At 34.6% G+C, this 17,302-nt stretch overlaps 1 protein-coding gene across 1 annotated transcript in view; it reads right to left on the bottom strand.

The window, feature by feature from the left end:
- EPHA3 (EPH receptor A3) overlaps nucleotides 1–15,236 on the bottom strand; it is a 542,876-nt gene extending 527,640 nt beyond the window's left edge. The window contains exon 1 of the mRNA XM_006864655.1: nucleotides 15,149–15,236. Coding sequence (XP_006864717.1) covers nucleotides 15,149–15,236 — 88 coding nt within the window. The remainder of the gene's footprint in view (nucleotides 1–15,148) is intronic.
- Nucleotides 15,237–17,302: the final 2,066 nt, after the last annotated feature.

Raw genomic sequence — 17,302 nt, 5'->3', positions numbered from 1 at the left:
TGTTGTTAAGTGCCGTTGAGTCGGTTCCAACCCTTAGTGAACCTGAATAGTGTTTCCAAGGCGCAGCTGGTGAGCTTGAACTTTCAACTTTGAGGATCAAACCGACTTTGCAGCCCAGCACATAAACCCACAGTGCCACACCAGGACTCAAAACTAACTGAATAGTGCTAGATAATTTTGTAAAAAAAAAAAAAAAAATTTTCATCACATGATATCCTAATGAGTTTATTTATAAAACATAAGCAGATTTGTGGACAAATGGCATACAATTTTAATCATTCTTATTATATTATTATGCAACATAAATAATATCCAGATTCCTGGATTAAGTGGCATTCTATCAATGTATTATTTCTTATTTAGTTCTCTTCCTGAGCAATAATTTTGAATTTATTTTTACCTAGATCTGAGTTGTAGAATCTGCCTTATCTTAATCTTTGTCAACAGCAAGAATAATTCCTTGGAATCAAAGCACACAGTCTCCAAGAATAAATATTTGTCTTTTCATGGCTAGAGTGCTTCAGGAAATGAAAGAAGCACAGTACAAGTTTCTACCTGACACCTGTACATTTGAGTAAATGTAAACCTTATGCTGTTTCTAAAGTGCTAAAATTTTCATTTTTTAAATTACTTTAAGCAGAGCAATCTAAAAGTCATACTGAGATCAATACTTTTCTAGCTGTATTGTGTGCTGTCGAGTCAGTTCTGAGTCAAAGTGAGCCTGTATAGGGTTTCTGAGGAGTGGCTGGTGAGTTTGCACCACCAACCTTGCAGTTCAAATTGACCTGACCTTGAGGTAGAGGGCTTAACCTACTATGCCACACCAGGACTGTTGGATAGTAAAGACCTATACACATATCACTAGAAGATGTGTTGTTATAGCAAAGTAATTGCTTAACAAAAAATGTGTAAAGATGTCTACTGTCAGTGATATTTTAACACACTTAATACCCTTAATAGCCCATAAAATATAATGTCTGTTTTTATACATTTTTAACCAATACTATGAGCAGTATTGTATTTCCTAAACTGTATTTGTTATATTAAAAATGGAACTATATCATTATCCAAAATTTCACAATTGTGGCCATAGTAAAAAATCTACTATCTAGTTAGACTAGTTTGGACATTAGTGATGTACATCTGGCAGTAATGAACACTGAGATGCGGGATGAACATACACTGACTGTAATAATTAAGGTTACATGTCAACTTGGCTAGGCCACGATTCTCAGTGGTTTGGAAGTTATATAATTTGGCAGACAATTATGAAAAGCTATAATTTGACAGTTATAAAATGGTATAGTCATTCTCCATTTTGTGACCGGATATGGTCATCCTCCATTTTTGCATAATGCCAATTTGCCCTTCATGACCTAATCTTTGGAACCTAAACATGTCAATAAGTGAGAATTAGTGCATATAATCATTAAGGCAAATTTTTAACTCCAACCAGTATCACAGATTTTATTTCATGGACATCTGTTAAAATAAGATAGCTACTCAAACTTTAGTATATAAGTTTTGCCTTTGCCCCATAAATCCAGGTTTTTTGGTATTTTTAACATTGTTTCATTAAATATTTTTAAATTAAATACTGATTATCAGTCTCTAGTTGCTATTAAGAAGCTATATGTTCAATCACAGTCTGCTGAAGAATGATTGTGAAAATGGAAGAAAATAAGCAGATTGGCCTTTAAAATAATTCTGAATTGTATTTTCCTTAGAAAAAAATATGTCCAGACGTCTCTTGGGCAAAGGATTTAAAATATTAGCTTAGGCAAGAAAAAGCACCATCATAAAATTAACCTCAATTTTACAAAAATATCTGAACTTTTTAATATTATAAAACATATTTTACTTTCATTTCAAAAGGAGTCCATTACAGAAGAAATAAATTGGTTTAGTATTGGATAGCTAAATTATAATTTTGCATTTCTTCATCATACTCTGGAAGACAACTATCTCTGTATTTTATGTTATTCATTGTTTATTTTGTGCACGGCAAAACATATTGGTCAATTTCTTCAAACACACGCACAGATATATTCACACTGCATAGGGACAAATACATACAAATAAACATTTCAAGGTACAAACATGATATGTAATGGTTCAGAAATGATCAATTAAGGTGTCATGTGCTTATATGTTTAATACAAAACTCTAACCCTTTCCTTGTATCTTAGATATATGGTATCAATGGAAGGGAGCCAACTGTGAGTGATGATAGTAACCAGAAAGATTTTAATTTGTCATAAGGCAGAGTTGAAACTACAGTGGTTTTATCTTCTCATTTGTTATTGTTGTTAGATGCCATCGAATCGGTACCGACTCATAGCTACCCTATGCATAACAGAACAAAACACTGCACAGTTCTGGGCCAAAGTCACAATTGTCATGCTTGAGCCCATTGATACTGCCACTTGGCCAATCCATCTCACAGGGGGTCTTCCTCTTTTTCTCTGACCCTCCACCTTATCAAACATGATGTCCTTCTCCAGCGACTGGTCCCTCCTGACAATATGTCCGAAGTATGAGAGACCAAGTTTGGCCATCCTGGCCTCCAAGGAGCACTCTGGCTGCACTTCTTCCAAGACAGATCTGTTTGTTGGTTCTTTTGGCAACCCATGGGATTTTCAGTAATCTCCTCCAACACCATAACTCAAATGCGTCAATTCTTCTACTTTATCCCTTATTCACTGTCCAGCTTTTGCATCCATATGAGGTTATTGAAAATACCATGGCTTGGGTCAGGTGCACCTTTGTCCTTAAGCTGACATCTTTGCTCTTCAACACTTTAAAAAGGTCTTGTGCAGAAGATTTGCCTAATGCAATACACGTCATTTGACTTCTTGACTGCTGCTTCCATGAGTGTTGGTAGTTGATCCAAGAAGAATGAAGTCCTTGACAACTTCAATCTTTTCTCCATTGATAAGAATGTTGTTTATTGGTCCAGTGGTGAGGAATTTTGTTTCTTTACATTGAGATGCAATCCATACTGAAGGCTGTGGTCTTTGATCTTCATCAATAAATATTTTGTCTTCTTCACTTTCAGCAAGCAAGGTTGTATCATCTGCATATCACAGATTGTTAATGAGTCTTCCTCCAATGCTGATGTTTACACATACTATGAATATCTCTTATACAAGTTTCTATTATGAGACAATTCTTGTTTGATACCCAATCACATGTGTGTTTAATTCACTCATATACATGCATACCCTCACAGAGAATTTTCATTGAGCTTCAATATATACATATCAATAATATCTGTTCCTTAATATTCACTTATTTCCTAAGTGTGTTTTTTTAAAATTTTATATACATTCATTTAAATGCTTTATTAAAGGTTTTGAGATACATAGAATAAAATAATCTGGATTATTATCACCGTTGTCACATGAAATTAGGCAAAACATTTACTATTTTCTTTTTGTAAATATTAACTTATTGTTACTATTATCTTCTATCTAAAAAAAAAAAACAAATGGAAAATAAATAACACTTCCTCTTCTACAGGCACTTTGTTTTAAGAAGTTACCTCTAACTTCCTCATTACATGTTTTTAGTATCTTTGTTATGTTGTTGTTGTTGCTATGTACCATTGAGTTAGCTCCAACTTATAGTGACCCTGTATGTTGTTGTTGTTGTTGTTGTTAAGTGCCGTCGAGTCGGTTCCGACCCATAGCGACCCTATACAAGGTTTCCGAGGGTGTAAATCTTTACGGGAGTAGAAAGCCTGATCTTTCTCCCGCGGAGCAGCTGGTAGTTTGGAACCGCTGACCGATTCGTAACCACTACGCTACCAGAGCTCCTTAGTGACCCTGTATAGGGTTGCTAAAAAGCAGTTGCTGGGTGTGAAGCATTGAACTTGTTGTTAGCAGGTCAGTGTTTATCTACAGAGCCACATCAGAACTCCATCTTTATTATAACATATCACTTTTTGATTGAAGTATTTCTTTTAGAATCATCCCTCCCACCTAAATCATGTATCTTCAAGAGCATAGAACACATCCTTCCATATACCTCCTTTCCCAAAATCCAGTATTTAACTAAACCTTAGGTGTGCACTGTTTTGATGAATAAACAAATGTGAACAGAAATTATTCATGTTACTTTATGTAAAACACAATAAATTATATTAATGCATTTTAATTGATGTAAAGGTTTTTAAACTTGTGCCTTTAGAATCAAATATCGTATGCCAATGTCTTTACTACTAGGATTAGGATATTAGACGTAGTCCTGGTATGGCGCTGTGCGTTACTGCGTTGGACTGCAATGTCGGTTTGAACAGCAAAATCAGCGGTTTAAACTCACGAGCTGCTCCTTGTAAACGCTACACAGGCTCGCTATGGGTCAGAACTGACTGGACGGCATTTAACAACAATAACAATTAATTTGGATAAACGTCAGACAAATTATTATTGGTTACCTTTGGAAAGAGAACAGAGGAAAAGAAACATTCAAAAGTATATTACTAATTTAATATTTTTTTCCTTTTCTAGTCTTGCATCAAACTTCTTGGAATAAAAATATTGAGAATAATTTTGGGCAGCACTTACAAGCAAGTATAAGAAAAATGTGCTTTATTCAATATACATATGATTAAGGAACACAGGCTTAAAAATATAGTGAAACCATCATTGTATGAATAAATTAATGACACAGTTCAGTCAAAATAAAGTACAATTACAGCTAGCAATCTGTCTTCTTAAATAGCACAATCAAAACAATATAATTTCAGAAAAAAAGTCAAGAATACCATAATAAAATATCTGACATACCTTTTTAAGTTTAGTAATGTAAATGAGTACTGACTATGAAAAACTACATAGTAAAAAGGAAAAACAAGAGATAAATAATATTCCCTTTTATTCTGCTCTTTTCAAACCACTTAAAATATTCTAAATATATCTTATGGTATTTGTATGTTTAATAAAAATAATAACAGTACAATATATTTTCCATTTATAGTTTCTGCAATGATGCCAACTCTTTTCATCTGTTATTAAATGCAAAATCTACCATAAGTAGCTTTGGCATATTGGATTAGGAAAAAGAAAACAACAAAACACAATTAGGACATAACTCTAGCCTTATGTTATATGCTATATTCTATTATAAATTAGGATCCCAGTTGGGGAAAACTAACAAAATTATGTAGTGACAAATAACTTTTTAAAAAGTTATTGTTTTTGAATTTTCTATCCCAATCTGTAATTCAGAGTCCCAGAATTTTGTACCATCTTGGATTCAAAAGGTATATAGATTAACTCATAATTTTTATGCTCATAGGGTGAGAATAATTCAGTTTTGTATGAGAGACAATGCTACTAGTGAGACACATGCATGGTCACACAGACACATGCGCACACACACACAGTGGTACAAATAGACTGCTGTGAGAGGTGTTTTGTCTATTCAAAGAACTATTTAGATAATCTGCAAAGAAGCTATTGCCTCAGTGTGAAGAATGCTATTTTCTTCAATAAAGGAGTATGGACTTTTAAAACCTAGGGAATTTTATCAATTGTTCAATAAGGTTTGAAAAATCAGGAAATAAGTATGTGTTAACTTCTAACAAGGTACTTTCTTTCTGGTAGTCATCATAAGAAAGCTAAAGAAGATTCCAGTTTTGTATTGAGTAGAAATCAATCAACTTTACCACAGAAGTAAAAGAAATTTTAAGGCATTAGGTTTCTACTAAACAGAAGGTGTTTTTTTCCTTACTAACCATATACAGACTATACACTTAATATGTCTTACTCATTTGAAAGAAAAAAATACATTAATCTCCTTATAATGGATATTAAAAAGTCAAGCATCAAATAATTTTGATGTTGATTAAATAGACTGTATAAGTATAATATGTACTCTTGGTCTAGTAGTTACTTTTGAGGCCCAGTCATGTAATCAGTCAAGATTTTTGTCTTAAATATAGACAACTCTAAAGTCAAGCTTATAGCTGTCTTGATTTGGAGGAGTTCCAAAACCTCAAATATGAATTAAAAATTACATAGTTGGGAAAGAAGTTATTGACTTGAATTCTCCAGAAGCAAGAGAGAAACATGTCTTTTGCTAAATGTTCACTTTTGCCCGTGTAAACTGTGCCAATAGTTTAAGCTGTTGAATAATTCCTTGGGAACATAAAGAATAACACATTGGCAAACATTTTGTGAAAGCCACAGTGAAAAACGCAAGATACTGAAACAGCTTTCTGATTTGGAAGCCTGATGTCATCAATATGCTATTTTAGCTCTCTGCCAGGTTAACAGAATTTATTGCAGCAATTAATGCAAAACATATGTGCTGAAATGCCCACATGAAAAAATATAATTGCCCCCAACTTAATTTGCTACCTTTCAAAACTTTATTGTTACTACTTTCCTCAATGCTTCCATTTAAATGAAAGTACTGGTGTTTATATTAACGAAGTGATAAATCCCTCCTATTTATTTTCTCATCCTGCATAAAGTGTTACTAATTTATTTCTAAAATGATGAATAATAGCTATCGAGTCTAAATTATAATTTTTGGACCATGTTCGATTCTCTGCCTCATTACTAACCTCTCTGACAACCTCAATAGTTAATTTGCACTTCCTTTTTTACTGCATAAAGCCCTAAATAATCATATTCACATTATGTGGAGAATTGCCTTACAATTGGTGTGTGTGGAATTCTTGAGAAAATCTACTTTGGAGGGTGAAGAAATGAGGTTATGAGTGTTAAGAAAAAAAAAAAGGTAGAAATGTTTTAAAACATCAAAGAAATGCTTTTCTGTTCCACTGTCCACATCAGATTTCCTTTAAAAACTGTATTGTTACATCCATGAAGTTTAATCAAGTTTATGAATGTAAAGAGCTTACATGGTTTCCTTCTCACCTATGTGGTTTCCTTCAATTCTCACTCCAATAGTTTGGGCAATTCTCAGTTAGTCTTGCAAAGTTACAAGACAAATTTGATACAGTTACTGGGATTATGGTTGAGACACTTGTATTTTTCCTGATTACAAGGCATCCTTTCTAATATCACAGGCATTTGTGAGCAGGAACAAACAAACCAACGTATGTGATTAAAGTCAAAAGATGAGAGAGGATTTAGTTCAGTTTCTACTTTATTAGTTTCCTCATTTTATCTAGGGTAGCAATGGGAGATGTCATAATACCTGATTTACACAGCTGGTATAATGATTACATTATGAGGTCGAGTTAGTGGTGAATCATAATATAAAATGTTTTTTGTTTTTTTTAAAGCAGTGAAACACTGTGCAACTGTTATATCTGTGTAAAGTATGGAGTTGAAGATGTAAGTATCCAGTCTTAAATCCACTTAATTGAATGAACAATCCTATCTTTAATGAAAAACTCTGAATTTTCATCACAGTCACAAAGATATCAGCATCATGTAACTAGTAACTTAGTTCTGGATAACATCTTCCAGAACTTCTCTCTTGCCCCTTACACATATGCTTCCCAAACCACCACCAACAATAACCTTGCCTTTGAGTCCATTCTGTTTCATAGCAAACCTATAGGACAAAACAAAACCGTCCCATAGGGTTTCCAAGGCTGTAATATCCATGGGAGCCTACTGCCACATACTCCCCCACAGAGTGGTTGGTGGTTGGATTCGAAAAACAGACCTTTTGGTTGGCATTTCAGTGCTTAACTATTTAAACTTCAAATACACGGCTTTGGAGAAAGAAAATAAGAAACAGAAAAGATAAAGATAACTTTTGATTATGCTGGGAAAGTTTATGGAACATCCCCTCACCTCTCACCAGGGTGCCTAGCTAGAGGCATTCCTATAAATGATTTAAAGTAAACTGAAATACACATCCCTCCAATTAGCCTACCAAAGTAGATGGAGCTACTTGAAAAATTAGCAAATCTCAAATATGACCAGTTAGAGCCGAGAACTTTGAGTTTGACAACATTAAGCTAGAGAACTTGGCGTGCCAGACTCCTCTGGGGAGTTTTCCCAACTCTACAGGGAGTTGTATGGGTGTTGCAGGACCCTTCTCCCATTTTCTGTCAGTCTTTCAACCCGTTATGTGTGAGCAAGGCAGAGGGAGCTGGTAACATCAAGCTGAAAAGTCTGGCTGCTGAGTGGAATAGGCTAGTTGATGGTGATGGAGGGGGCGGCGGGTAAACAGATTTCGGGTCAAACTCTATTGTCATAGTTAGGACGCGCTGGGAAAGTCTGATTCACTAACGCGCTGTGGGTGGAGCCAACCCACAGGTAAAGAGAAACCTGGTAGGCGGAAGGAACTTCTGTTGTCGGCCGCAGCAAAAGCAGGCAGAGGGCGCACGTCACCCTTTCACTGGCCCCCAACCTCCGCCAGGCGCTCGTTTTTCGCGTAACTTTGCTGCCCTGGCGCTCCTCCTCGCTCTAACCTCCTGCCCTTGACTGATAGCAACCACGACTGTCCTGCCTAACGGAAACCCAGAGCAACGGGGTTCCCGCCTCCGCCCGACCCGTCCCCGCCCCTCCAGACTCTGAGAGAACGGGCTTTGGCAACTAGGCGCTGAGACTCGAGCACAAAGAATTCAAAGGCCCCTCACGGGGCTGTGATGTAGGCTACGGAGACCCAGAGTAAAGTTCTTCGTGGTCTTCAGTGTGCTGTGAGCTGCAAAGCAGCAAATTATTGGGAGACTCTTTTTCCCCAGCACTGAGACTTCTGCAAAGGAGTAGTTTGTGGTTAAGACGCCTTGACGATGGATGTGGTGGCAGTGAGGAACGCGTGCTCATCCCTCAGTTGTCACATTACACTGCCACTACGGGTTCAAGCTCACCATCCTCCCTTAGGAAACCCTATAGGTCGCTAAACCACCTCGACAGCACTTAACAACAACACCGTCCCGTAAAGGCATGCGTTGTGCTGACGTTTTATAAAGTACATTTTTGAAATTCAATCAATATTGTATATCAAAGGTTGGAAAAGTAATGGGAAGGAAAAGACGCGCCACTATCTACTCTCATCACCCCTGTCCGTGGCTAAGATTATTCTCAACAATTTGTTTGTACACTGCTGCCACTTGTTTCCCCCCTCCTCCTTCGCCTATTATTCTGACTTCACTATGTTGGTTGGATTATGTGGATTTTCACCCTTTGCTTTGACTGGAACAGCAGGACATAGTTTAGAAAATGAAAGGGGTTTCACTTTTAGGGCTTCCAGTTTAACAACATCACTGCACGTTTGAGGCTTTATTTGCTGAACTGGTTTTTATTCCATCCAACTCACCACATGCATTTTTGCCCAGGCAATCACAAGCCACACACACACCGTCCCCTACCCTTTTTTTTTTTTTTTTTGGCTTTCATCCTTAAAACTTTCCTGAAGAAAACATATTCTTCTGGGAGAAATATAATCCACGTGTATAAAATTGAGAGGGGAAACAAACTCAATCCCTTGGTTTTTAAGAAAATGTTCAGAGGTATCACAGTTTCAATCAAAACTGATTAGCTAGATATTTAAAGTGATAATTATCTTTTAAAAAAGATTTATATATTAACATTTTAAAATCTTTTGTACATTTCTACCCTTACCTCTTTCTAATCAGCATTTCATTATCTTTTACTTGCAAAGACATTTTTTTTTCCCTTTGTGATGGCAACCACTGTCTTTTTTTTCAGAGCAAACTGGTAGAAGGAAAAGTAAAGCTTGCTAACTTTTCCTCTCTGCCTGGAGAAAGCCTTCAGCGAGATTCCAGGAACTACCTGATACCAACCAGCTGGAAACAGGCCTAGAAAGTGAAATCAAGGGGTATACCCACCCAGATTCTAATTAGAAGTGTCTTCTGAGATTAAGTTTGGAATCTTTTGCATTTTATAAGTGTCACACCATTGCTGTAATTTCTAAAGATGTTCAATAGGGATTATCTAAACTTTTCAGATGTTTGGGAAGTAAATTTCTAATTCCGGACTTTGGTATACCTGGATGAATCATATAATGAATGTTCCACACCACCAGTAAACCCTTTATTTGAACAATCTGTGGAAAGCTACTTGTGCACTTGGTAAAAGCCCTGCTTTGACCCTCCCTAGTGATAAAATCCAGATCTCTGGAAAAAAAAAAGGGGTGGGGGGAGGGACACCTGCATCTGTTCTTCTAAATCTTTCATCAGACAAGAATTATAAGAAAAAAGTTTCTTAAATACTTTTAAAGGGAAAAATGTGTATATTAAATAATAAACAAAAGTAGAGGTTCTTGACAAAAAATGACTTGTACAACTCAATGTTCTTCCAAAAAAGTACATATTTCCCCTTACATCTAGTATTTATGCCAAACAAAATCATTGGAAAATGACTCAAATCAAAGGTAGTCCACATCACAGATTTCTTAGTAAGTAAATGTCTGTAAGACTTATTGAGGTTTGGTGATTTGTGGAAAGTTTTATTAATATATTTTTTGAAGATTTTATGACTTGGAAAAAGTAACTCTCAAGAACACTTCTTGCTGTTTCCATTTGCGTTGAAGTTAGTAAATCAAATATACTGTAGAAATATGTTTTGCCTTTTAAAACCCTTTACATATGTAACTGATTATTTGAAATTTTAAAATTGCATATATTTTATTTCAGAAAAATTCTAAAGTTTCTAAAACAATTTCATATTTAGGGATCTTTACAAAGAAAGATACTGTGAGAGTGATAGGACCCCACAGACACACCAAAAATTGAATATTAAAATGCCTATAATCTATAAACAAAATGAAGACTTACTAAATTTTTCCCTTAGAAATGTGTTTCTTAAGAGTCTATGTGAACTTACTAAATTATTTAAAGAACAATGAAAAAACTCTAATTAAATTCAAGTATTAAAAAAAAACCTTCACATGAAACTTCTTAAACCCACTAAACAATATTACCTTTGAATTCTAATTATGTCAACATTCTGTTTAAAATTCTTACATCACTTTTAAATCCTTGTAATTCTTAGCATCCATAGAAAAGATAACTTTATTTAAAATGGTACCATTATCAAACACATGGCAATGGCATTTCATCATATGTAGGTTCCCTTTTATAGTTCTAACAACTTCTGAGTTATAAATATATCCAATGGAGTTTTTACTTTAAAATTGGCAGACAATTATTATATAAACTATAGTACTGTTAATAAAAACATGTAAAATTGAAATATTGATAAGAATAATGAAGCTGGTTTATAAATGGAGTTTTATTGTCACAAATTTTAATATTTAAATGAGTTTGAGTTGCTCATTTATGACAAGAACTGGAATGGTGTAACATAACACATAAAAGGATGATTGGGCATCGAAGTGGATATTTTTGCCAGTTGAATTATTACTATAAACATTAGTCTTTAGGAAGATATAGATTCAGAATGAATTAATTTAATGATAGATTTTGAGAGGTTACAAGAAGTTTCTTTCCGGCACAATCAAAATATTATCCTAGCAATTCAGGTTGTCAGTAAAAGCTTAAACAAATTTGCTGATAATCCTGTTAATGACCTAGGTCAAGTGTTAACTGTTGTGGGTTATAAAATAGTGAAATTAAGGTTTCTCCTACCCAGGGTAAATAGCACTGTTATAACTGATTGGGGGTGGGGGTGGGGTAGGGTCGAGCTATTAGAGAAGCTATTAAATTACAAAAATGTATAATACATTCAATTATTTAGTCTAGCATGAAGAAATACTATTAAAAGCAAATGTGGACCCTCTTCTCAAAAGAAAACACCTATAAAGATGACATGATAGCTTAGTTCTCTATTAATGTTTCAATCACAGTGTATTCTTATCATGAGAATAAGTGTTTGTACATGAAAAGTGATGCCAACTTATAGAATTTTTATATAAAAAAGGGAAAAAACATTAGTTAAGTGTTCATTGTCTCCAACATGTATTTAATATTCAAAAGGAAGCACACAGTGTTCATTTGAAAGTTTTGCTTTTATGCGTCAGTCATGTAGTGTCCTCTAATCCTTAGATTTATATACAGAACAAAGCATTTCAAAGAATTAGTGTCCCATCCATAGCAAGAAAATGTAAAGGATAAACATATAGATTTAACTTTTACCAACTTTTACTTTGAGAAATCTAATGTCCAATGGAAGATCTTTGTGGTTAATATTTACCCACATTATGAATACTTTGGATAGTAAAATAATTGAATGTATATGGTACTTCCTCAGATTGCTTCAAATGTAGAAAAGTATTCAAAAATTACTTTACCTAGTCTTAAAAGATTTTTTCTAATGGCAGTCAATAGTTGACTTTATATTGAGCTTTCTTTAACTTCTTTCCAAAGTAATTTCTATTAATGATTGTCAAAGTCCATGTAAGAGGGGAAACGGGAAAAAATATATAATTTTGTCTAATAACACATAATATAGCACTCATGTTTTGGAATGCTTGCTAATTGATTTTTCATTGGGAATCTTTTCTTGGTGTGTACTGCTACAGAGGCATGATATTAATAAAGTTCATGCAGCTTTTATAAAGTTTCTCTTTATAGTCCAATGCTTGCTTTAAGTGAGCATTGAAATTATAAATATTTAATATCACTGAGGAGGCCAGTGACAGAAAGTATCACCAGAAATCACTTTTCTTCAGAGCATTAGGTTTTTTATATTAATTTGAAGGAAAGTTCAGAGTAAACTTTTTCTGTTCATATTTTTATGTCCTGGACTGATTGTACTTTAATACTGATAAATGAGTATGATTATCAAATCATAATTTTTTAAGTCACATAATGGCAAGTTTGCTAGTAATTAATACAGTGGCCTGGCTTTGTTTCTTTTTAGTTCCATCATGGTTAACTTCATAATACATTGCAGAATATATTCTAGTACATTTAACCATTTTTATATAGTGTTAAGATATAATCTTGAGAATATTTTAAAAGCAATTATATTACATATATTGTATCATTAGTTCCCCAAAACACATATGCATTTTCATAAACAGTGGTTTCTATTCAAATTACCTCTTTGGACGTATTGCCTGGAAATCTTGGCACTTTAGGGAATTTTCACATATCATGTTGTTCAACTCAACTACTTAGAGTCAAACTTTTTTTAATTAATATTAATAATTTGCTTAAATAGTAACTATGTTAAATTTTTCTTTTAAAATTTAGTTTCAAATATTCTCTTCATAACTTAAGAAAGGAAATGAGATATTACCTATGGGATAAGCTGTGGAAAGATTGATACCATGAACAATGAATATAGAAACTTTGATATAAGGAAATTAAGTGCTATATCAGCTTACTGAATTTATTAATTTATGATTAACTTTCCTACAGATACATGTTGCTGATGTATATCTATATAACCATATATATTTTATATCCAAGTATATAACAATTTACATTTGATTAATCATTCTTCAGTAAACTGGTATTCATTGCATTTATATAGGTGTGAATAAGCTGAAAGGGTTATTTTTTCTTGCAATTTACTAAAAAGGTTATGTTTTCTACAAAAATACTGACTCTCAACTATATCTTTATGCATTATTAATTCAGTAAAATCCATTATCTAAGTAGTTTATAAATATTCCATCTGGAAAAATATCATTTATCATACCAATGTGGCAAAAACATTATTTCTCTAGTTAATAGTTTTGTCAACATTTTAATATTTTCAAAAAAAGCAAAACTATTTTAAAACTATAGTGATATGTTACTCATTACACAAATTCTTCATTATATAATCATTCTCATTATAGATGAAGAATGGTTGACCATTAATTTCAAATAAATGCTTGAATTCGGTTTATTTAAAAAAAATCTCCTGTGGCCAATATGATTTTTTTTGATCCTTTATTTACAACTTTAATTTCCCAAATAATAAAGACAGAACATTTTAATGATATCTGCCAAGTTGATAAAGATAGTCACTAAGGACAGAATGAAATTAAACTATTAGCAGTGAAAATAGGTCACCAAATATGAAAGGCAGTTTTTACACTTAACAAAAAGTTTCTAAACATTTTGAGCTTTTAGTTGTGTGTCTATGAGTACAAACAATATATAATAGTAGTGTATTTAACATATGCATTTTTAGTGAGTGAAATCTAATATGACATTTGCACATTAATTTGCTAAATTTTAATATATGTTGCAAAATTTTGTTTTGTAAGTTTCAAATAATTAAGAGAAAATCGAAGCCTTTCTCTTATAAAGCTTTAAAACAATCAATTATCCAGACAAATTTGTCTTAAGAGTTAAAAATCACTATATTAGGAATCGATCACAAAAGGTATACAGAAAAAAAGACACAATCTAACAGGAAACGTAGGTATCATTAATATTAGATTGAACTTTAATCCATTAAAAAAGAGATGAGAGCCCACTGTGAAGACAAAACTAACCCTGCATCAAAGACATGCCATTTACTCCGTATGAACATTCTTAATTTGCTATTCAGTTATTTACCATACCTACCCAGGAGTGATTAGTTATTCATTAAACACAATCTTCTATTTGTATGTAAACCCTTAAACAAAGAGAATCCAACCTAAGCTTATTGTAATTCCTGTAAATATTACATATGTTAATGTAGCATATGCTGCTCATTAGAACCTGTACCAGAGAGAAAAGAGAAAACCATCTCCTGGCGGGATGCACTCCACTTCAATACAGCAGTTACAACACACACACACACACACACACCTCAGCTTCAGCAAAGTCTGATTTTCCCCTAGTCCATTCATAAATGCCATGATCCCAAGGAGGAACAACCTGTCATTACCTTTAAACATACTAAAGAATCTAAAGAGTAGGGTTGGATTTTCTTTTAAACTTCTCAGAGTACCACATGGTCATAATTAGAAAATAAAACACTGCCTTGGCTACTTGGCAATTAACATACTGGGTTGTAAAAATTGGATGTCCCCCCTACCCGCTTTCTGCTTAAAATTGGCAAACAAGGTAATTGCTTGAATTGGTATCAGATTAAAAACACATTTTAAAGGTTTAGGCAAGCCAACATTATATCAAGTGTTCTAGAAGACAGACGAAAACAAAAGCGCATCTTTAGTTTACTCTCAGAGAAAACTGCTTTATTCCGAGTCACCTTAACGACGTGCAAAGGCTTCAGTGAAAATGTGCCTGGAAGAGCTTTAGCCCCCGCGGGTCAGGACTGAGCGCCCGCGGTACTTGGCTTACCTTCATTGGAAGGCTGGAGATTCAGTTCCCCGAAGCAGTTAAGGGCAGAGCAGCTGAGAAAGAAGAGGATGGAGAGGTGACAATCCATGTTGCTGTTGCAGAGGGCAGTGAGAGGAGCATATCTCCACGAAGCATGCCACTGATGTGAGAAGGAGCGCTCTGATTGCTGGAGAAGTTACCATGCTCCGCTCGAAGGCTGATGTCAAGTTTGACACTGGAGATAAGGAGGAGTCTGGCTGCCTTTCGGCGAACCTCGCTTTGGGACTTCGCTGGGTCCTAGTGCTGTCAGATGCAAGCGCCGAAGGGAAACGGGGCATCACTAAGATTTACAGACAGTCTGCAGCACAGAGCTACTAAGGAAGGAGGTGGGGGCACTGGTCCTGAGGGGAGTCGCCAATGGGGCAGGAAATCCAGAAGTTGTGATGGGACTGTACTGGAGGGTACTGGTGAGAAGAGAAAACCAGCCTGTGTTTATTTGCAATGAAAAGCTGCTCTTTCATTGTTTGTTATATTTGCTCTGTAGCTTAATTCCCTGAAGAAAAAAAAAAAAAAAAACTCTGATAGGAATGCCACACGAAAATGTGAGTGGGACGGAAACAAACGCTAGAAAAATGTTTGGTATTAAAAGAATACAAAAGAAAAAGAAAAAAAGGCATTGCCATGGAATTTAAAATCCTAGTAACCCTACATAGGGTTTCTGAGACTGTAAATCTTCTAGAGAGGAGAGAGCCTTATCTTTCTTTCGCAGAACAAGTTGGTGAGTGTGAATCCTGGATCTTTTGATTAGCAGTCCAGTGTTTACCCTACAGCACAAAGATAGCAACAACAATAATAATGATGGTTGTGATGTGTAATTTAAAAGGAATTAGTAGGATCATCTCTTTACTATGTTCGGTGCCCATCATAACGCTCCCCAAATCCTTTGTTACAGAGGAAGAAAGTAATGCACATCTAAGACCCTAAAATACATGATGTTGTTGTTAAGTGTCCTGGAGTTGATTGCGACCCATAGCGACCCTATAAAGGGTTTCCAAGGAGCAATTGGTGAGTTTGAACCGCCGACCTTGCATTTCAAACCGACCTTTTATTCGGGTGACTATCCACACCAGGAAATACCTGACAGTGGATATTTTCTTCACTGATATTTTCAATGGCAGATTGTATTTCTTCATCCTTTATTATAATATTATCTTACGTGTTACAATAATTCCGAAAAATTGTCCAGTGCTATGCCAAATGGTATCAGATATTTTACATAGATTTGAAAAAAAAAAACATTATGAAAACACAGTGTTTTCTATTGCACACACATACAGTCAAATTTAATATTCCAAGTTGGGAAGTAATCATCAACATCCTAAGGAAGTGAGCAAAGTGAGTCCTAGCAGTAGCTGCCAGTCAGCATCCATTCCTTGTTCTTTGCTGTGAATGTGTGCCACAGTGGTGGTGGTTAGGTGTCACTGAATCAGTTCCAACTCATAGCAATCCTGTGTAGGGTTTTCAGTGCTATAAATCTTTACAGGAGCATAAAGCCTCATCTTTCTCCTGAGGAGCGGCTGGCAGATTCAAACTACTGGCCTTGCAGTTAGCAGTCCAGCTTGTAATCTACTACATTATCAGGGCTCCTATAAGAAAGAATAACACATATTAAACCTAAATTCTTGACAATAAATCACTGACACTCTTTTCTCCAACTCCATTATTTAACTTTCTGATTCCTAACTTCTGTGAGTTAAACAATGAGTTAACTATGAGTTAAAGCTCCCCATTCAGCTGGCTGATAATATATTAATACTGTTGTTTTTAGTTGTGTGTGTGTGTTTTAACATTCCAAATTCAATGGCTAAGTAGCAATGTCCTTGAACATTCTCACTTACATTACACTGGGGTTGTAATATTGGCCTGTCTTCTTTCCAATCCTCTTATTGAATGATATAATTCAATAAAATAAGAATAATTCCAACTTATCTCTTAAATACTCCCAAGAAAATGACTATTCAAATATTATTCACATTCATTTATCTTTTCCTATTTTACAAAAGAAAATGAGACTATTGCATTCATTGCACACAACTCTAAAGACTAAAAGTGGTTTGAGAATTTTAACATCAGAATGTTGGTATGGTGCTGTGGGTTGATGCATTGGACTACAGG

This window comes from Chrysochloris asiatica, unplaced genomic scaffold (genome assembly GCF_000296735.1).
Source record: "Chrysochloris asiatica unplaced genomic scaffold, ChrAsi1.0 scaffold00068, whole genome shotgun sequence".
Lineage (NCBI taxonomy): Eukaryota > Metazoa > Chordata > Mammalia > Afrosoricida > Chrysochloridae > Chrysochloris > Chrysochloris asiatica.
This window is presented reverse-complemented; position numbering and strand designations above follow the sequence as displayed.